At 40.8% G+C, this 20,520-nt stretch overlaps 1 protein-coding gene across 8 annotated transcripts in view; it reads left to right on the top strand.

Annotated features, from left to right (window-relative positions):
- The window catches only part of LHFPL2 (LHFPL tetraspan subfamily member 2), a 178,049-nt gene that overhangs the window by 49,419 nt on the left and 108,110 nt on the right, over positions 1–20,520 (top strand). The window contains exon 3 of one of the 8 annotated variants that reach the window (XM_030323554.1): positions 17,864–18,025. The exons of 6 other annotated variants lie outside the window; for them this stretch is intronic. In XM_030323554.1, the coding sequence (XP_030179414.1) occupies positions 17,864–18,025 (162 nt within the window). Of the gene's footprint in view, positions 1–17,863; positions 18,026–20,520 lie in introns of those variants that run through there. One more of the 8 variants, XM_030323623.1, reaches the window with a different exon arrangement.

Raw genomic sequence — 20,520 nt, 5'->3', positions numbered from 1 at the left:
GCACCCCTTAACAATAGATTTTCAGTAAAATTTGAAAAGTTTGATGATCTACATGATCTGTGATACACAGCAGCTGTCAGGATTATTGAGAATGTAAATTAGGGGCACCTGGGTGGCTCAGTGGGTTAGGTGTTTGACTCTTGATTTTGGATCAGGTCATGGTCTCTCTGTTGGTGGCATCGAGGTTGGTGGGATCGAGCCCTTGTGTTGGACTCAGGCTGACAGCACGGAGCCTGCCTGGGATTCTCTCCCTCTCTCTCTGCCCCACCTTCGTGGTCTTTCTCTCTCCCTTTCTCTCAACATAAATAAACTTTAAAAATGTAAATTAGGCTATAAATTTGACTACATTTGCATCCTACTTGAAATCCTCCATCCTTCTCTTGTTGCACTAGGATAAAATCCAAATTCCTTGTCAAGATGCCTTCCTGCCAACTTCTCCAGCCCCTGCTCTAGCTGTCTCTGTGCTCCTCAGCTCCAGCCCTGACACTTGTCTTTCTGGTCCTCAGCCACCGACCTCCTGCCCTTTTCAGGGCCCTCAGTGTGTGCATTTTCCCTGCCTGAAATGCTTTTGCCCCAAGCCTCTGTCATGGCTTCCTGGGGCTCAAGGCTCAACTCCTCACCACCTCAGGCTTTGGTATATCAGTCATTGAGAAGGAAGCCCAGAAGAACCACGGGCCAGGGTCACATGGCGATTCTTACCCTGTCTGGGTGCAGAGACTGACAAGGAACAGAATTCCAGGCCCAGGCTGAGCTCCTTACCCCACAGTGATCTTGCCCTGCTCTGTACTGTCCTCCCACCTCCAGCTCATACTGCAGTTCTGGATCCACAGTGGGCCTCTTCTGGACCTATTAACTGGTAGTTTAGAGGAGCCAAGGAACCCTTGGCTCCTTGGTGGAGTCTTGCCACTGTTTGGTGGGCATGCATACTGATCTTACCAGACTGTCTTCCCCAGTGGCCTTTTGGCTGCATCTCTTGGAAAAATGGAGCAGGCCTCAGGCATCTGGTCTTGTCTTTTCTCCCACTCTCTTGGTGAAGTTGCATTTAGCAATTCCCTTCTCAGTGCCATGGGCTGAGTACAGAGGGCCTAGCTGGTATTTCCTGAACCAGGACCTACCATCCTACCCTGCCTCTCACGAAGTCCCAGAGTAGGAAGGTGAGCCTGTGCTGATGAGCAGGTGGTCCAGTGGCCTCAGTGGCCTCCCCTGGGAGTCACTGCCAGCTCTGATGGGGCAGTCTGAGTAGTTGAATCCACTTGTGCTGGGAACTATTAGCCAAGGCAGGTGCTTCACCAGCCTGCGGATCAGGTGATTTCCTTTCTGGAGCTTCTGATATATGGACAGTGAATTATCATCCTGTAAATAAAGCATGACTGTTATTCTCTCCAGAAGAGTATTGTTTTTTAAAAAATAGATGTATCAATGACCCCACCCCCAATATAAAGAAAGAAGCTAAATTTTCAGTTGTGTGTGTGTTTTTTCTTCTGTTGTTTAAAGAAATGCTAATTATGGAAAGTTTAAACAACATGTAAAAGTACAGGTAAAGGGAAAATCATGCCAAGTACCTACCTTCTAAAACATAATTATTGCCCTTTATTTTTTTATGATCATCATGCACATATGCACACTCATAACCTTAAATATATAAGATTGTATTATAGGGCGTTGTTTTGTTTTTTCTTCACAGTAGATTGTGGTAGTCTTTCCAAGTCAATCAATTTAGACCCCTCCTTTTTAATATCTGAAATATATTCCATTGTATGAACGTGCTGTGATTTATTTGACCAATCTCTTAAAGATGAAATATTTTCCCTGTTTTGAATAATGCTTCATTAAACACCCTTGTACTAATCTAATTCTCTCACTAGACTGCCGAGTCACAATATAATAACTATTTTGGATTTTCACTCAGGCTGACAAACTACAGAAATGTTGAATCATTTTTTATTGTCCTAAATGAATGAAAACATGTTGCTGACTTCTTTAATGCTGTTCTTTTAATGTATTTTAAATGGTTAATTTTCTCGAACTCTTTTGCTACTTTTTTTTCTTGGCAAGTGAACTTTGGATAACTAATGGAGGGAGGTTTAATGATTAATTTTGTAGCTTCACTGGCTAAAAACCAAAATGTATATCCAGTGTGTATTTTCCCCTACATCATTCTTGTATGCAGTTGAATGGGAGGAAGAAATTTTCCTCAGGTTAGAAGCTTCTTTTAGCTGGACTAAGAATTAAGTTTACATGAGACAGATTAACAGGAAAAAAAAAATCCAAGTTTTATTATGTGTACCCAGAAGCCCAATAATGAAATTGAGAACCAAGCAAGTGACCAAAGGCAGGCCCTTCTTATACCTTTAAGACAAAGAGACAGTAAATTGGTGGGGAATTGACAGGATAAAGAAAACAGGTGTTTGGAAGCTTTAATTAATAAAACGTTCCAAGTGGAATTTAGACTGAGATACTAGATGAGTAAAAAAAAGTAACAAAGTTTGATTCTCTAGTTTTCTCAGCTTTAAAGTTCCTATCTCTGGTGATAAGAATGTCTTTTTACTTCTTAGTGGGGAGGGTACTTTTCATAAGGGAGATTCATTTCCTGCTTTCAGGGGGACAGAGGAGGGGTCTGAGTGTCCTTGACTGGCTATTTCCCAAGTAGCTTCAATTCAAAGTAATCGGTATGCCATCGTGGTACATTTGGAGCCACCTGTCCTACGCTCTTACACAGTTGTGTCTTCTTGCAATTCTGATAGCAGTTAATCATCACATTGGAGGTTATGCAATTAAAACCATTGCCCCCTTTAGGTCTTTATTGTGAGCAATCTTTCATGGTCTGTACTTTCATATTACTCCTAAAACTTTGTTAAAGACAGCTTTTGACAATAAAAGTAACAAATACCACTTTGTAATTGGATAGGGATTCTTAAAAAATAACTTAAATTCTTATTTGAAGGTATAATCTTTAGGTGAGTATTCTAACGTTTCTACTGTGGAAACACTGCTTTCATGACCATCTCTGGTTTCTTCTAGAATGTTTTCCCCATTTGTTTCAGTCTGTGAAAGTTTTCCCAGATCCATGTGATTGATGACCTGTTGTTCTACCTCTTTGAACTTTATCTCCTTGATCTCATCTGTCCATCCTCTGGTGTCACCTGAAACTTTGACCAGTTCATTGGTTAATTGCTTATCTTTCTTTCACACTTTCTTGAGTTCATCTAATGATAAGGCTATCATATATCATCTTAAAAAGCTTTTGTACTGTGTGTTCTTTTACAGGTCAGAGTGATTCAATGTTTAACATTCATTATGTGCTCCCTTTGTCTGGATCTACGAAAGATAGATTTGTATGTTGAGACTGTTGGAATAACAAGATGTAGGCAGTTTAGCTTAGGAGAAAAAGCACCAACTTAGTTTTCTTGGTAAAGTTATTTGGAATTTGAAGGGATGATTTTAAAGTAGTTTGGAAGAGTTTTTCAATGTCTTGTCTCCTCATCAGGTAAAGCCTTCTAGAGGGGATAGACTCTTCATGTACAGTTTTGATTAAAAGATTGGGATCATTAAAAGACTGGATATAAGGAATGGTTAGGGAAGAAACTAACTTAGAATACAACGGGAATGAGAGGTGGGAACCAAGAGGAGGAAAGAAAGTAGGATATACAAAAAAAAAACATTTTAAAGGAGGTTGTCAGAGTAAATATGGCAAATCTTATTTGTAATTAGATCATGACTTATTTTTATTTTTATTTTAATTTTTTAAGTTAGTTTATTTATCTTGAGAGACAGAAAGAGAGAGAGAGAGAGAGAGAGAGAGAGAGAGTGTGTGTGTGTGTGTGTGTGAGCAGAGGAGTGACAGAGAGAGAGTTGAGAGAACCCCAAGCAGCCTCTGGAATCCTAGCATGGAGCCCAACGCAGGGCCCAAACGCATGAACCATGAGATCATGAACTGAACCGAAATCAAGCTCAGCGGATCATTAACTCAATGACCCACCTAGGTGCCCTGATCATGACTTACTTTTAAATATCCTTCGTTCATGTCAGAATAGCAAAATATAAACCTGTGTGAGAAGATATACCACAACTTTGGGTGTGGATTGGTACAGGAGACAAGACTATAATTGACTCAGTGAGGCTGCCATCTTGCCACACCCTGTACTCAGGCTACAGCCTGAATCAGTGCCAAGGACTTCTGGGAGGGGACACAGAATGAAGTGCTTGCTCATCCATCCAACTAAATGCTGGGATTCCAGGCTGGAGTTGGTACTGTGTGGCAATTAACATTGTTTTCCAGCAAACAGTGGGATTCCCCAGTGTCTAATCATGCTGGTGCTGAGTTGTATGGAAATGACTCTTTCAGGACACTAAGGTACCATTTAATGAACTGTTCCTTTAGTGTCATTTAATAACTCACAATCTTAGTGTGTATTAAGTGGTAGTTAATTACTGACTCTTTGAGCCACTGGGGAACCATTTTGTAATTACTACTTCATTGCCATTTAATACATTTCTGTCTTGTACATTAAATAGCTCTGAGCAGTAATTCACAGCCTGGTCCCTGGTGGCCTCTTCCAGAGATGCTCATCTGAAACCAGATGGTTGCTTAGGCATAGGGAGAGTAAAGGTGCCATAAAAATTTTTTAAATCCGTCGTCGCCAGACTTTTGGATTTAATGGACCACACTTTGTTTTTGTTTTTGTTTGTCTTTAATGTTTAGGGCCATACATAAGGTTGTTAAATTTTTTTTTTTTATGGAGTTTTGTTCCCCCTAAGAAGCCTGACTCAGGAGCACATTGTCTAGGGCAGGGTATAGTAGGCATTCGGTAAATATTGGTGAAGTTAAATTAAGTTATACATTTTAGACCAGAATTTTTGTTGGTGACACCTGCTTAATTTTGTTATTATTTTATCGGAGCTCATATTGGAGATGTTAATTTTTTAAATGTGTTATCACATGTGACTGCCTAAAGAGATTTCATTGTTTATGGGGATTTTGAGGGCTAAATAGTAAATGTGAAAACTTTGGAAGGACCTCAAACCAGATTGTAAATGTAAGGTAAGTAATATTGCCTGCTGACAGTAGTATGCAGAAATGATTAATTTTTCCATTATATTAAACTCTGGGGAATTCTAAGATGTGGAACTGATTAATACAAAAGCAGCTCTTACACAGATTGTCGTGTCTCGATTCCTGAGGTAAATTTGTGACAGATCAAAGGAGAAAGTGGGTTCGTAAGGATGATTTAGTTAAAATTGATACCTTAAAACAGAATCATAAAGGCATTGCCTTTTCTGTGATTTTTGCTTATTGTAGGAGCTAGGTGTATTGTAAGGTGACGTGTCTGAATTCTATCCAGTATCGGTAGCGTCATGGCCATGGTGGTGGTAATGATGATATAAAAGATCCTAAAAATCCTGGTGAGTATTTTGAAGGATGGTAGAAGGAAGGATTGACAGCCTGTGGCATGGAGAAGTGGCCCATGAAACAAGTTACTGGAATGGCTGACGACCCTGTGGTGCCATCTATTTCCTGGAAAGACACATGTCCTCTTCTTCAGAGGCTGGGCAATGTATCAGTGCTTTTTTCCTCTGAATGCCTGCCAGATTTGGAAGTTGCATTGCTTGTCTGGTTGTCTTGTAGAATGTCTGATTTTGTCATCTAATCAACAGTTAATTGAAACACTTTTCATTAAACTCCTCTTCCTAATAATGTTTAAACCATAATTTAAGCCTTAGCTAAGTCATGGCTTTTGTTACCTGGCTTCAGAGCCCATTAATATATACACAGTTTACAGTGGGGCTGGATAACCTTTTCTTACCGGAAGTAATGGAAACCTCCTGTCATATTTTCTGATAGAACACATTTTAAAAGATGAATTTTCAGACACCATTATTTTGTAGATGTTCATTCAGCAAATTACCCAAGTACAAAACTGCTGTAAACACATTGCTCATACATAAAGTTAAGTACATTCTATCAGAAAATTCACTGCATCTGTAATCCTAGGCTTAGTGCTATGGTTTAAGTAAGAAGGGATTTAGAGAGTTCATAAATGCAAAGACTAGCATAAACAAAAAGGATTAAAGGAACTGTTTCCTGAGCAGCACTAATATAGAACCTCATACCTCCCTTCTCTCCAGGGATACTGTTGACTTTATTTTAAAGCCAGTTTTCAAGAAGCTATAGGGCAGACAGGTATTTTAATAACACAAATTAAGAAATTAGGGATGTCTGGCTGGCTCATTTGGTGGAGCATGTAATTCTTGATCTCCTGGATTCAAGCCCCACCTTGGGTGTAGAGATTACTTAAAAATAAAAATCTTAAAAAAAATTAATTTCTCTGATCAGAGTATGCATGTGATGTTGGCATGAATACAGGTTTCTTTGATCACATAGCAACCTATTATTGGTCTCCATTTTGACTTTCTATACTTTGTGTTTCTTCAGCAGCTTTGAACTACCATAACAAACTATAGCCAGTTGAATTCTCATTTATATCATTCTCTGATTTAGTTCTGAAATTGTATCTCCGTGGGACTGTTTTATGGTTTTCAGTGGTGGGTACGTATTATTGCACTTAAAATATTTAGCGTTATTGTAATTTCACATTCCATATAGCTGCATTAACTACATCCTCATTTTGAATAGCCCATTTAGTATTAATCATTTTATGTGTCATGATGTGCTCCACTAGCCCCATATTCGGGCATTCGAACTCTTTTCCGTTTGAGACTGGCATGAATAATCCTCCTGTAAGCATCTTTAAGCAGATTGCTTCCCCCTCTCTTCACCTTGGGGTCCTTCTTGGTAATATATTTCCCTAGAGAGAAATCCTTGGTGAAGAGTATGACCTCTTTTGTTGCTCTTGTTCCGTGTTGTTGATTCTCCTTTGATTCAAGGGTCCTCTGAAGAAATGCTGTAAGAAAGGGGAGGGACGTCTGGGTGGCTCAGTCGGTTAAGGGTCCAACTCTTGATTTTGGCTCAGGTCATGATCCCCGGGTTGTGGGATCGACCCTGATTTTGATTTCAGCTCAAGTCATGATCCCACGGTCATGGGATTGAGCCCTGTATCGAGCTCTGTGCTGGGCATGCAGCCTGCTTGAGATTTTCTTTCCTTCTGCCCCACTCCCCTGCTCACACACATTCTCTCTCTAAAATAAAAAAAAATTAAAAACAATTTAAAAAGTGGGGGGAGATGGCTGCAAGGAAAAGGAATTGTCTCTGAGGTCTGAAAACTTTTCACTGGCAAGAGACCAACAAGTGAGACTTTGCATGCTGTTGGCCAATCAATAAATTAGTGTAGTGGTTAAGAGCACAGCCTGTGTAGTTTAGCCAGGCCTGGGTTCACATCTGTTGCTTTTCCAAGCCTCAGGTTCCAGCTTTATAATGTGCACATAATAACACCTGCCTTGTTGTGGGTGGTGTTGAGCTAAATGCTTTACTATGCTGTGAAGCCATTACATGGCCTGGGCCTGGCTAATACTCAGTACTCCGTGCATGACATCTCCTGTGATTTGCTCTGACTGGGGGGCTGGGGCTGTGGCAGCAGGCCTCTAAGTTGGGTTTATGTAATGTTGGCAGGTTGTTGCCAAAGTCCTTGGGCTCTAGGATGCTTCTTGGGTGTATCAACTGAATTCCGGGTTAGCCTTCTACCTGGGGTCAGTTCTTGCAATGTGCTCATTCTTGGGTTTGTATATGAATGGATACTGGTAATTGGTTTCTGTGACTTAGGCACCCCTGCCCCAGGCAGATGTTTGTTCTTTAAGAACAAACAAATAAGGAGCATATCTTATAAGAATATCAACCATCTCTGTAACAAACATATCATTTTCTTTCTGGTGTCATATTTTTTGTTTGGATGATAAAAGCAGAATTTGAGAAGGATGTGTTCCTTCCAGTCCTATCTTTCCTTAGCTTGCAGAAGATGCCTTTAGAGAAGCTCGTGTATAAAAATTTTAAGTTGTTTGGGTATTGTAAGAAAATGTTGCACCTTTTCCTTTCCTGTGACATTAATAGAAATCTCTCTACCTTACAACCACCTAATTTTAAGAAATCAAAGAAGCATCAACATCATGTGGGCCTTAATTTTTTTTTTTTCTTATTTCTCTTCTTCATTGCCATCATCGTCCCTGTTAACAATGTGTGTATTTTGGGATCAAGGATTTGTCATTCTCTCTCTTCCTTTTCTGGAAATTTCAGTGGAACCTCTTTTAAATGTGGTACCATATTTCATCAATGGTTTTAGAGAAGAGTCTAAATGTGTGTGAGTATATGTCTGTGTGTGTGTTTTCAACATTAATATATATTTTAAAAACAGTTTTTAATTTTTTGGTTCTAAGGAGTTAAACTTCTTCACTCCCTGACTTTTTCATATTGAGGTCCAGCCACATTTACAATTGTTCAGCAGTGTTTAGCTAGGGAGGAGATGGTCTACATCTGCCGGATGAACTGAGGCTCAGAGGAAAATGACTCTCGGGGAGGAGACTGACAGGTCAGAGAAGGAGCACCCCACACCCCTCTCCAGGCCTCCAGCTTCTCTTCTTTCCCTGGCAGGTTAGCAAGTGGCCTGGTGAGAATGCAGCCAACCCTGGACCCTGGGGAGTGCTTGTGAGGGTTGGAAGGTTTGTTTTGTTTTGTTCTGTTTTTTTTTTCCTTCTTCTTTTTTTTTTTTTGAATTTTTTTTTGAATTAAAAAAATTTTTTTTCTGTATTTATTTATTTTTGAGAAACAGAGAGAGACAGCATGAGCAGGAGAGGGGCAGAGAGAGACGGAGACACAGAATCAGAATCAGAAGCAGGCTCCAGGTTCCGAGCTGTCAGCACAGAGCCCGATGTGGGGCTCGAACCCACGAACCGTGAGATCATGACCTGAGCCGAAGTCAGATGCTTAATCGACTGAGCCACCCAGGCGCCCCATTGTTTTTTTCCTTCTAGTGCTGTTGAATTGATTGGTGCTATAGGTTTGCTACATAGAGATGGCTGATATTCTTGTTAAGTTTTGTTCTTATCTGTTTGTTCTTGAAGAACCAACATTTCTTGGGAAATCTGCCTAGCTCACAGGGATCCTTCAGTATGAGTATTAATTCATATACAAACCTAAGAATAATTTGCGTGGCTAGTGGGCACTTACTCTGGGCAGAGGAATTCAGGGAATACTCCATGACTCTACACTCTTGGGACCTTCTGCCCTGAGACCTCATTTCTCAATGGTGGCTTTGTGAACATGGTAGAATCATCTCACCTTCATAAATCTCAAGGCAAACCACATCAGTCCTTCCAGAAAAGGCATTTGTTCTGTTACCTTACCCTCACAAAGAAGTCAAGGTTCCAAATATTTATCATCCGCGATGACACCTCATTTTGCCTTTCACCACCAGACCAAATGGTAGGAGTTGTTCTGCTTCATTGTGTCTTCACAGTTTTTCCTCTGAGGCTCCTTTGTCTGTTGTTACTTGATCTTTCAGACGTGAGTGCCCTCCTGGCCTGCAGGGTCACTCTTACGTGGAGGTCTGGCAAATGGCAAACCTGCTCATCAAGTGTTGGGCAAACTTAAGTGTGATTTCCTTTTACTTTTTAGCGTTTTCCGAGTTTCAGTCAATTTTTTTTTTTTTCTGTAAACGGCTAACTTGATTTCAGACACAGACTAAAATGGAGTGTTGTCCTGGTGGTCTGCTCTTGATTTTCCGCTGTGGAAAGTATTCTCTCAGCCAGAACATTTACTTGAGTTACCACCTTCAGAGTATTTTGTTAGTAACATCTCTCTGAGGGGTAAGTATATTGTCTGCTTGCATTCACTAGTCATTTATTTCCCTGAAGGCTTTATGTTTGATTTTTGAAACTCAGAAAGTAGATAAATTATCTTTTGACCCTGGTCATAATTTTAACTTCTCTTCTCATGAGCCCCGGCTCCACACTGAAGAGCTTACTGATTAACTCTTAATGTGAAACTTTGGTAGGGCCATATGCTGAGAGAGCAACATGAAATAACAGGGCTTTGTTAGAACTAGTATCTGGTCTGCTCACTTGACAAGAATATCTCTGTACGTTTTTGACTTGGAAGGCTCATCTTAAAGTGAAAAACCTCACCTTGAAATTTTCAAAACTACTTAGGAATGTAGTAAGTACAATGCTATCATCGTTAGTCTTTCAGTATACTTTTCACACACGAAAACGTTCCCATTATTTGATGTGCATTTCCCTAGGAAGCTTCTCTTTCTGAAGAGTGTATTGCTTCCTCCTTATTCATCTGAGTGAAAGATCGTTAAGAGTCACAATTAAGATTTGCTTAGTTATATAAAATTTTCTTTTGGTCAGATACTTGACTCTGAACAGCCACTTCAGAAATTATGTGTTTTCAGGCATTTTTTAAAGATTTATTGAAAAAAAATTTTTTTTTCTTTTGAGAGAGAGAGAGAGAGAGAGAGAATCCTAAGCAGACTGCACCATCAGCACAGAGCCTGATGTGGGGCTCTATCCCGTGACCCTGGGGTCATGACCTAAGCTGAAATCAAGAGTCAGATGCTCAACCAACTGAGCCTCCCAGGCTCCCCTTAAGATTTTATTTCTATGTAATCTCTGCACCCAATGTGGGGCTCAAACCTACAGTCCCAAGATCAAGAGTCACACACTCTACCGACTGAACCAGCCTGGTGCCCCTTCAGGCATTTTCTAAAGAGAACTCCAGAAACTGCTAACAATTTGGGGGATAATTTGAAAAATCTCAATTTGAGGGTTAAGAAGTGCTCACCATTGTGCCATTATCTATGCCAAGTCACCAGCAGACAGGATCCCAAGGCTAGGCGGTAAGCTTTGACATTTGTCATTCGTTGTATCTTTGAACTGGCAGGTAGAGCCAGTATGTAGACATATGGTCTCTTCTTAATGAAGAAGTTCTATCTACTAGGAAGAGAGTTTAGCCTTGGCTTTTCATTCTTGGGAAGTTTTTATCTGTAGACATCATGGGAGTCTCAAAACGCATTTCGCGTTAATTGAAGAAATAAAACCATATCCATAGCACTTGGGAGGACAAAGGAATGGTGTAGTATAACAAAATAAATAGTACTGCTGTGCCAAAAGGAGAGTAGTACAATACCAATAGTTATTGCGAGCTCAGCATTTCCTGTGACTCGTTGCTTGAAAAACTAGGCATAACTGCTTAGATTATCCAATGGGTCTGTATGTTCCAATTTTGTGAAATTCATGGGACTGTCTCCTGTTTGAAGGCTTTGCACAAATGTAATAATGCTTACTGTGAAAACAAGATAATTTATTGTTTTACTTTGAAATGTTATTTGAAATATAACATGGAAGAAAATAATTCATGAAGTTACTGGCTTGTCAGTGGATAGACATTCATGATTATCATTGTTCTCATTTAAGAATACTTGGGAAAGCACTATTCTGGAACTCCTCCAGAATGCTTTTTCTGTCAGAATGCAACGTTAGATGTGTTTTGAGCAAGTGAATTAAGTCGTGCGGTGAAAAAAATCTCATTGTAAAGTTGCCTTGACCCAGAAGTTTCCAGATTTTCTCTCTTTGTGGTGCTCTAAGTGTCTTGATAATTGTTTTTCAAAAGAAATACCTGACAGTTTTTATTAAGCAGTTAAGCACAAACCAATTAGTATTTATGTCCTAATAACTGAGTTTCCATTTGAAAAAGTAAGACTTATAAATTTGTAAAAAACATATACTTTTCTCTTAAAACTTTAAAATTTATTTCATTCTTAAATAACCACTATTATTTACTGATAATGTGTCTACTTGTTGGACATTGCACAGCTTCTCAGACCTTGGAATTACATTAGACATCTCATGCTCATTTCCTGCTCCATATTGATTTTCAAATGACACTTGGGTTTTTATCACAGGAATTGCAAAACACACACACACACACACACACACACACACACACTCCTTTTCACAAATATATGAATGATGTCATCAAAAGGAATGTAATGCAATCTGTGAATTAACTTGAACAACACTTCACTATGTTTTCTCTGAGAAATTGGAATGCCCTCCACCTTCCTGTAAGCTCCCTCTGGCTCTCCAGGGCACCTTGGCACACGGTCTGGGGACCTGCGTCTTAATCTGTTTTTGTTCTCTGTAACCAAGTCAGAGTTGCCTTAAAGGGTCCGTATTAACTGTATTATCTAAAAATTGGCTTTTGTTGTTAGTTTGTGGTTGTCAAATTTTGGTGAACAACAAAAACATTTCTAGGTTCTGTATGCTAGAAATTCTGATTTATTATACTTGGGATGAGTCGACGGCACCCAGACACCTGCATTTTTTTAACAAGCTTGCCTGGTGATGCTAATGCATATGTAGTTTGAGAGCCAGTGAAAACCATCACTAATCCCTTGAGTTCAGGGAGCTTGTTGCTGTTCACTTTAATCATCTTATTCCTGTAATGCACATAATGTCCATTTGGCAGATCTTCCTGGAATGGCCTTAAACTAATGTCGTGTCCCTTACTTTACTTCTGTCTCCTTCCCAGCTTTAATTTCGCTTCTTAAAAGGAAAAAGGAAGGAAGGATTGGGGATCTTAGGGTTTTGTAACTTTCCAAGCCTCCTGTCCATGGTCTTCCCTAATCTACCCTACCAGTTCCTCACTTTTCCACACAAATCCCTCCACACTGTTGAATCAGTCTGCTCATCTACCCTGAGATGCGGTTGGCACATTTGTCTCCACCTTTCCTTGCTTGTGTCTGGTATTAAGAGTTGTAAGTGTCCAAAGTGGGAAAAAACTCTGGGATTGGGAGAAAAAATTTTAAATTTATATGTGTTAGGCTGGAAGATACTCTGATTGGTATTTAATACAGTGCTTCCATGTTAGAATTGAGGAAGCACATGGAAGACATGTGCTGTCCCAAGGTTACGCAGGAAGTGAAAAGCCACGTTTAGAAAGTTATTGCCTGGCTCCTTGCCCGGGGCCTATCCACTACACCACAGCCCACCTGATCTCTGGAGAGCAGTACTGGATGATCATACTTAATCTCTGGGAGGCAGTCCTAAATCATCATACTTGATATCTGGGGGATGGTAGTGGATCATTCTACTTGATCTCTGGAGGGCAGAACTGGATCATGCTACTTGATCTCTGGGGCATGGTACGGGATCATCTGTGACTTTTTCACGTCTCACAGGTGATTCTGATATAGAACAAGGGCTGAGAACTGGGCTTGGTAATTTGCTCATGAAAAGAACACATTTGGTGTGTTAAATATTTGTGATTTATTTAATCAAAACTTACAGATTGAATTTGTTTTTAAATGTTTGAATTTTGATTTTTATATGAATTTACAGACTTTGGACATGGGCAACTTAGTCACTCAACTTTTGTGGTTTAATTGGGAGAAGGCAGAAACTTGAAAGAGCAGATGAAACTATCATTGTTATCATAAAAGGAGAAATTGGTCTTTTCTGGATGTTTATTTATAAATTGTATTCTATCAACATCAGAATATGATGGGATATTGTTGGGATTTGGACAACATTTCCCTGCTCAGGGCCCCTTTCTCCTTCCCGGAACCTAGCTGGATTCTGAGTGATTGTGGTTCCGGGGGCCTGACTTTGGGACAGTCAGAACATAGCTGTAGTAGACAGTTTCAGGAAGGCACGTGATACCTTCATCCCTAAGCAGAATTGGAGTGATTAGATAAGAATCACAAGGATTGGCCAAGGAAGACCAGTCACTTTTACTGTGCTTCTCTCTATCACATTTCCGGTATATTTTAGAAGAGGTAAAACCAATTTATGTGTAGGGGAAATTGGGCATTGGGAGACTCATGCAAAGTACTCTTGGAACTTTGCAGTCCTAGAGTTACTTTATTGAAATGTACAATCAATCATTCATTCATGCCTACATGCCTCACTCATTTATTTGACATTTATTCACTCATTCATTTATTCTCTCTGAGAGGTCTTCCTCCAAGTGGCTGCTTCTCTCCTATGAGATGATGTGGAACTACGTGTTCCTTGGAAGTTCAGCCTTTTAGAATGAGAACCCTCCCTCATTACAACTTTCTTGAGAAGTCATCTTGTAGCTGTGCCTCTTTTCAATTCAAATTTCAGTTAATAATGTGCTTAGTTAGCTTCAATGGTAGATGTTATAATGATATCATAAGGGAGGGGGGAAAAAGGATCATTTGGGTGTCATATGAAGTTGCTTGTAATTTATGACAGCTCTTGTAATCTGTTTCTTCAGTTTAGTTGAGAATAGCAGGGGAACTTAGAGTGCTACCTTTTTTCTAATAAAACAGTGTCTCAACTTTATTAATCAAGAACAAATTGACTTAAATCCACAAATAAGAGTGACACTACTTAATACCATTACTGTTAATTTAAACCCCCCTTTCTCTTCTGGCTTTTCTTTGTTGCGAATCCCCTCTAAAGAGGGGCAGTTTCGGAAGGAAGGGGCACCATGGGCTCTCCTGATGCCCTCCTGAACAGCCAGGACTGCTCATCACGCCTCTTGTTACTGAGCCGTCAGGTACCATGGGAGAAAGGGCATGCGAATTATGGGTGCCAGAAATCCATCCACTCACTGTGCTAGGGTTGCTTTTAAGCACTGACGTGGCTTAAACTGCATTTGACCTGCTGCTTCGGATGCAAGCCAATAGGTGACTCATTATTTCAGATGTTTGGATTGTGCTGTTATAGTTGAAGCAATCTGTAAGGAAAATAGAAAAGCTTGTTGTAAAAATACGTCTGTCTCCAGGAAGGAGAATCCCTGTGCCCTGACTGGAGGTGGGGTGTCGGCACATGGCTTGTCAACTTGTTTTACTTCAGATCCTGGGTTGAAGCAGTCCTGGGAAACGTCCACCGGTGCATGTATAGAGGCATTGCCACTTCTTTTTTTTGTTTCTTTTTATATTCTTGCATGTGAGCTCTGAAGAGGCTGGGTATGAAACTCTCTATCCTGGTCACTGAGAGATAGCTGTGCACCCTGAGGATAGGCCAGCCAGGTACCAGTCCCCTGGCTCCATTCTGAGGGCGAGAACCCGGTGCTCACAGCCATACAGAAGGTTAACGTCCTCAGGTAGTTTCTCTCTGAAGTTTAAGATGGGACGAGCCAATTTATATTGTTTCATAGGTCACTGGAGGCTGTTCATTTTCTAATATGTGGTTTGCTAATTATGCTTTCTAGAAAGTAGGCTTTCTAGAATCAAAGACTATTATAAAATGTCATTTTTAAAAATCTTTAATACTATGTTTTTTGTTTTTTGTTTTTTTAATTTTTTTTTTTTTCAACGTTTATTTATTTTTGGGACAGAGAGAGACAGAGCATGAACGGGGGAGGGGCAGAGAGAGAGGGAGACACAGAATTGGAAACAGGCTCCAGGCTCTGAGCCATCAGCCCAGAGCCCGACGCGGGGCTCGAACTCACGGACCGCGAGATCGTGACCTGGCTGAAGTCGGACGCTTAACCGACTGCGCCACCCAGGCGCCCCAATACTATGTTTTTAAGTAAAACATTTTGCTAACTTAGGTTTGTGCCCTTTCTTTTTCTCCTGTCTTGGTTCTTATATCCCAGGGGAACTCTTAGGAAAAATTCTCAACTCTCTCCCCAAACACTATGGTAAAGGAGCTGTTCAAGATTTGTAGGGCTGTGGCTATGAACCAACTATTACATGCCAGTTTAGACTAAGTCATTGCTTTTTTATAGAATTTTGATTAGTTTGTTAGATGGTGACTGTCAGATGCTTTTTTTTTTTTTTTTTACATTGTATTTTTAAGTTATCTGTCCACCCATGTTGGGGCTCAAACTCACAACCTCAAGATCAAGAGTCTCATGCTCTACTGACTGAACCAGCCAGGTGCCCCTGTCACATGCTTGTTTTGAAAACTTTGAGCTGAGTCCGTAATAGCTTCTGTCTATTGAATATGTGCCAGGAACTCCGTTTAATCCTCACAGATCTACTAGGTGGCATATATTAGATGCAGTGGGTAGTCAATACTCAGAGAGGTTAATTAACATGCCCATGACCACATAGCTAGTAAGAGCTATAAAAGCTATTTACATCAGCTTGACTTGGAGGATGTGTCTACACAAAGCTCTACTGCCTTTCTCCCTGAAAACAAGGTCATGCTACATAGTGCTGAATGTCCTTCAGCCTCTCTACTTGTCTATTGATACGTAAATAGCCCTTCTTTCAGAGAAGCTGGATAGCATAATGGTGAAGAACAAGGACAGCTGTCTGACTCCCACACTTAGTAGCTCTGAGACCTTGGGCAAGTTCCTTACCTTTTTATGTCTTGTTTTTTTCCCATCAGTGGATAAGACAGTACCTGTGTTTGTGAGGTTGAAATAAGTATCTATGAAGTGTTAGAAGAATGGCTCGTAATGATGACTATGCAAGTATTCGCTATTTTTGTATATTATTGCGAAAACTGATGGGCATGAGATGTCTTCTCCATCTCCTCTTTCTTGCCGCAACAAGCAAGGTGCCCTGGGTCTGCCTATGGGAATGCTTTGGAGTAGGGCGGGACTGGCGTCACCTGCCGCTTTAGGAGTGAGGCCTCTCCCATACACTGTCCAGTTCTTATCCCCTAGGCTGTGGGCGTAGCTCCCAGGTTCTTCTGCACATACCCGGTCTGTCCGGTCTCTGGTCTGCTTGCCTGTTCTCCTCAAAATGTGCATGTCCTCCACCTCTACCGCATGTGTTTTGAATATATCATTGCCGGTTCAAACATTGATTTAGTGTCCCAGCCTGTTGTCCATATGTTTCAGCTGGTGTGGCCACAAGGGTATATCATAAATTACGACCTTCTGGAGGCACGGATCAGGTCTGTGAGTACCTTGTAGAGCAGTTTTTTAAAAAAGCTTTGTATCATGCAAGTGATATATTACTGGAGTGTGAAGGTGAAGGGAGAAGTACCTGGGGGAGGCAGAAAACCACAAGGTGGAAAGACAGCATTAGGGGTCTTAGGGCCTGTGCTCTGGCCTTTCCGAGTTCTCTCTCCCCTTCTTTAAGTCAGGGAGCCTGAAGGGCTTGTCACCCATCCCGCTTCAGGGCATGAAGTGTTTCCCTTCTGATTCCAGGGAAGGGAAGTGAGTCAGGCATTCCTGGTGCAGAGGTCGAGCTGCCTGGGAGAGGACTCCCCAGGAGCGCGGTCCTGCCCACTCCCCACCCCACTCCTTAGCGCCGTGCAGATAGTGACCCAGCGCTGCCACGGTGAGTGACTGCCGCCACCCAGAAAGCTTCAGTGTCGGAGGCTGTGCACAGATTGCCAAAACCAGATGTAGAAACGGCCTGTTGGTTTTTGTGTTGCTTTTTGTGTTAATTGTTGTAAAACACACATAACATAAAATTGCCCATGTTTACATTTTTAAGCATGTAGTTCAATGCCATTAAGTACATTCACATTGTTGTGCATCCATCACCACCATCCATCTCCAGATCTTTTTTCCTTTGTCTTGCAGAATTGAAATTCTGTATCCATTAAATAGTTATTCCCTGTTCCCCTCCCGGCAGCCACCCTTCTGCTTTCTCTCTCCGTGAATATCACTACTCTAGGAGCCTCATGTAAGAGGAATTGTACAGTACTTGTTCTTTTATGGCTGGCTTGTTTCACTTAGTGTCATGTTTCAGGGCTCATCCGTATTGTAGCTTGTGTCAGAATATCCTTCCTTTTTAAGGTTTCACATTATTCCATTGTGTGTGCCACGTGCTGTTTACCCAACTCATCTGTTAATGGGGACTTGAGTTGCCTCTACTTTTTGGTTATTGTGACTGATGCCACTGTGACTGTGGGTATATCACCATTGGTTTTTGTTCTGATGGGACCTTAGGGATTCAGGAGTAGAGTCTCTTGTGACTGTTGGGGTAAAGGGACTTCTGTACAGCTCTGATTTTTTTTTTTTTTTTTAATTCAGTGAGAACGACAACCTGGATCACCAGGAGCAATTCAGCTGATTATCTAGTTATATATGTACCGGGACGTTTCACTGATATGAGGAGTGATCAGGCAGAACTTGGTGTAGAAGAAATGAGAAGCAATGAAACCGAAGGATGTTCCGAAAGGGCCAGTTCAGTAGGTAACTGTGGAACTCGCTGCCCCCACGGAGCGGAGGGTTTATGCAGTTTACCCTGGGAAATTTCAGCCACTCAGGAGACAGACGCAGGTCAGCTCTTCCTCTGTGGAATCACCACTGTCTTTCAGACAGAGGAACGGGCGCTAGGCTCAGAGGCTTCTTCTGGGAGGTGGTGCCCTGTCCTTCCTGAGCTGCTGGCACCAAGTGCCACCTGTGAGTCCTTCTGGTCTTTGCAGAGCTCCCTGGGTGGAACTCTCTAACTTCCCTTTGATCTCTAACTGTAGGTCTGTGTTGCTTGTTAATAAGAATACCGTACTGTTTGCTAATTCAAGAATAGGTGTTCTTGACCACTGTGAAAAGACCGCCAACCGGAAATGATTTGAGAGGAACCATTTCTTTTCAGAAGCTTTCCAGATGTAGCCTACAGTGCATCCTTCCCAGCGGCCCTGTGCTGGCTCTCAGTCATCCACCCCATTCACCTCTTGTTCGGCCAGTTGAACGCACCCAAATGGAACCGTGAGAAAATTGGATGGATGGATGTGTTGCCCTTTATTATCTTCTGCCCATGTTTTAAATGTGCCTAGTTATGTTTTTGTTACCTCAGCTAACAAGCTGAACCCAAATGGTTTTAGCAATGCAAATTATTCCAAAAGAATGTCTTGTTTAATAGCTGTCAAAAAGAAGGAGCTCCATAAAGATAGGAAGGTGGAGATGACAATGTTAAGGATGATGGGGCAGAAAGGAAGGCATATATTTTCTTCGCATTGGTCTCAGGATTCACTTTGAATTTTCCATGTGGTCATCCCATGTTTCCATCCCAACTCTTCTGCCTGGCTTTTTCTAGATGATTTTATTGAAAAGCAGTGGCAAAGTATGGCTCGTCTTCTCTGCTCAAGCTCTAACAGAGAGTTTGTTCCTAAATTTAAACATTTCAGTAAGCCTTTTGTTTAGTGACTCATTAATGTGATGAGGGAGAATGTCCTAATAAAGATAAAGAAACTATAAACTGTTTCAAAAGCTGCCGAGGGAAAAATGTTAGGGCTCTGTAGGTCAACTACTTCTCCTTGTTCTTTGCATTTCATTTGTTGCTTGGTCATGGGAACAGATAAACTGGTCATTTAAGGTTATGTCCTCATCTTAATTCTCCTGTATAAATTTATACGCATATGAGTCCTGGGTGTTTTACTTCTGTAGCACGGCTTTCTGTATGGACAGGGACTACGTCTGAGGAGATTTTATGAAAAATAGAAAATCTCTTTTCCCTCTTCCACCACACAATAGCAAATTAAATGTGTTACTAGGTTCACACCAAGAAATAGCTTGGTTAATTTTTACTAGTAAAGAGTTTGATTTTCTCAGAAGTAGCATGAACCCCAGGTATAAAGAGTCAAAGATCTCTAAGTGGAATTAAAGGCGTGAGAGAATAGGAAATCTCCCTAGCACTGACTGTGGTTACATAAGGCATAATCAGCATTATCCATTTGTATACAGTCATTCTAGGGGTATTATAAACTTCTGTTCTACTTAATTTTGGTAAGATTAAGTGTCCCAGCGTAGATGTAACTATTTCTAGGTTTTGTATGAGTGTTTAATGAAATATTAACATATTCCATGTAAAATACTCTCTGTAACAAAAGCACATTGATCTTTAGTAAATCCATGAGGAAACATCATAGAGCTTTTAAAAACAATTATTCAACAATTTTTCACTTAAGTTTCGAGAGGCAGTTGTATGCCTCTCTGATTCTCAACCTTTCCAAGAGGAAGATCCACTTATAAAGTGGAAAAAAATGCACAAAATGAGAAGGAAAAAAATGGACTCAGTATAGTTACTAAAAATAAAAAACCAAGAGGAGAGACCAATTGACTTTGTGGCTGTAAGCATAGTATAAAGAACGTGGAGTTCATTTTACTAATATAATCACTTAATGACTTTATCTAAGTTTGTATCTATTCTCTTGCCTGGTACTTTTCAGTAGGAAACATAATGATCCAAAGGTAATTTTTCATTACAACATACCTTTAAGCCTATTGCCCATGTTTTGGTTATTATTGATTGGGTTTTCTTGGACGACTCCCCCCAAAAAAGTATAACCAGGCACCGGTTATAGTCCAGCCATGTGTGTGAACATTGTGTGCCTTTGTGTTTGAGACAAGAATATTTCATAGTAGTCATGACAAGCCAAGTTTCATAATGGTATAAATATGCTTTACAGTTAGATGTCTTTCTAATTACATAGGCTTATGAAATGCTCTTTGTATGATGTAGTCTTCTGTACTACACAGATCATACTCTGCAGTGGCAAGGTTTGATTCTGGGCCTTTTAACCTCTCTTAATTGTCACATCAGTCCTCAGTGCAGCAAGGATAACATAGATGGACAGCATTCATGCATTCATTGAGCCGACAGTGCTGTCCTCTGCCCTGAGCTGGGCATCCGGTGGGGCTTTGGATTAACGGGAGGTCAGCAAGAGGCGCTGGGCCTCAGGGAACCAGCC

This window comes from Lynx canadensis, chromosome A1 (genome assembly GCF_007474595.2).
Source record: "Lynx canadensis isolate LIC74 chromosome A1, mLynCan4.pri.v2, whole genome shotgun sequence".
Taxonomy (NCBI): Eukaryota; Metazoa; Chordata; class Mammalia; order Carnivora; family Felidae; genus Lynx; species Lynx canadensis.
The sequence above is the reverse complement of the archived record's forward strand: the minus strand, read 5'-3'. Positions and strand labels throughout refer to the sequence as shown.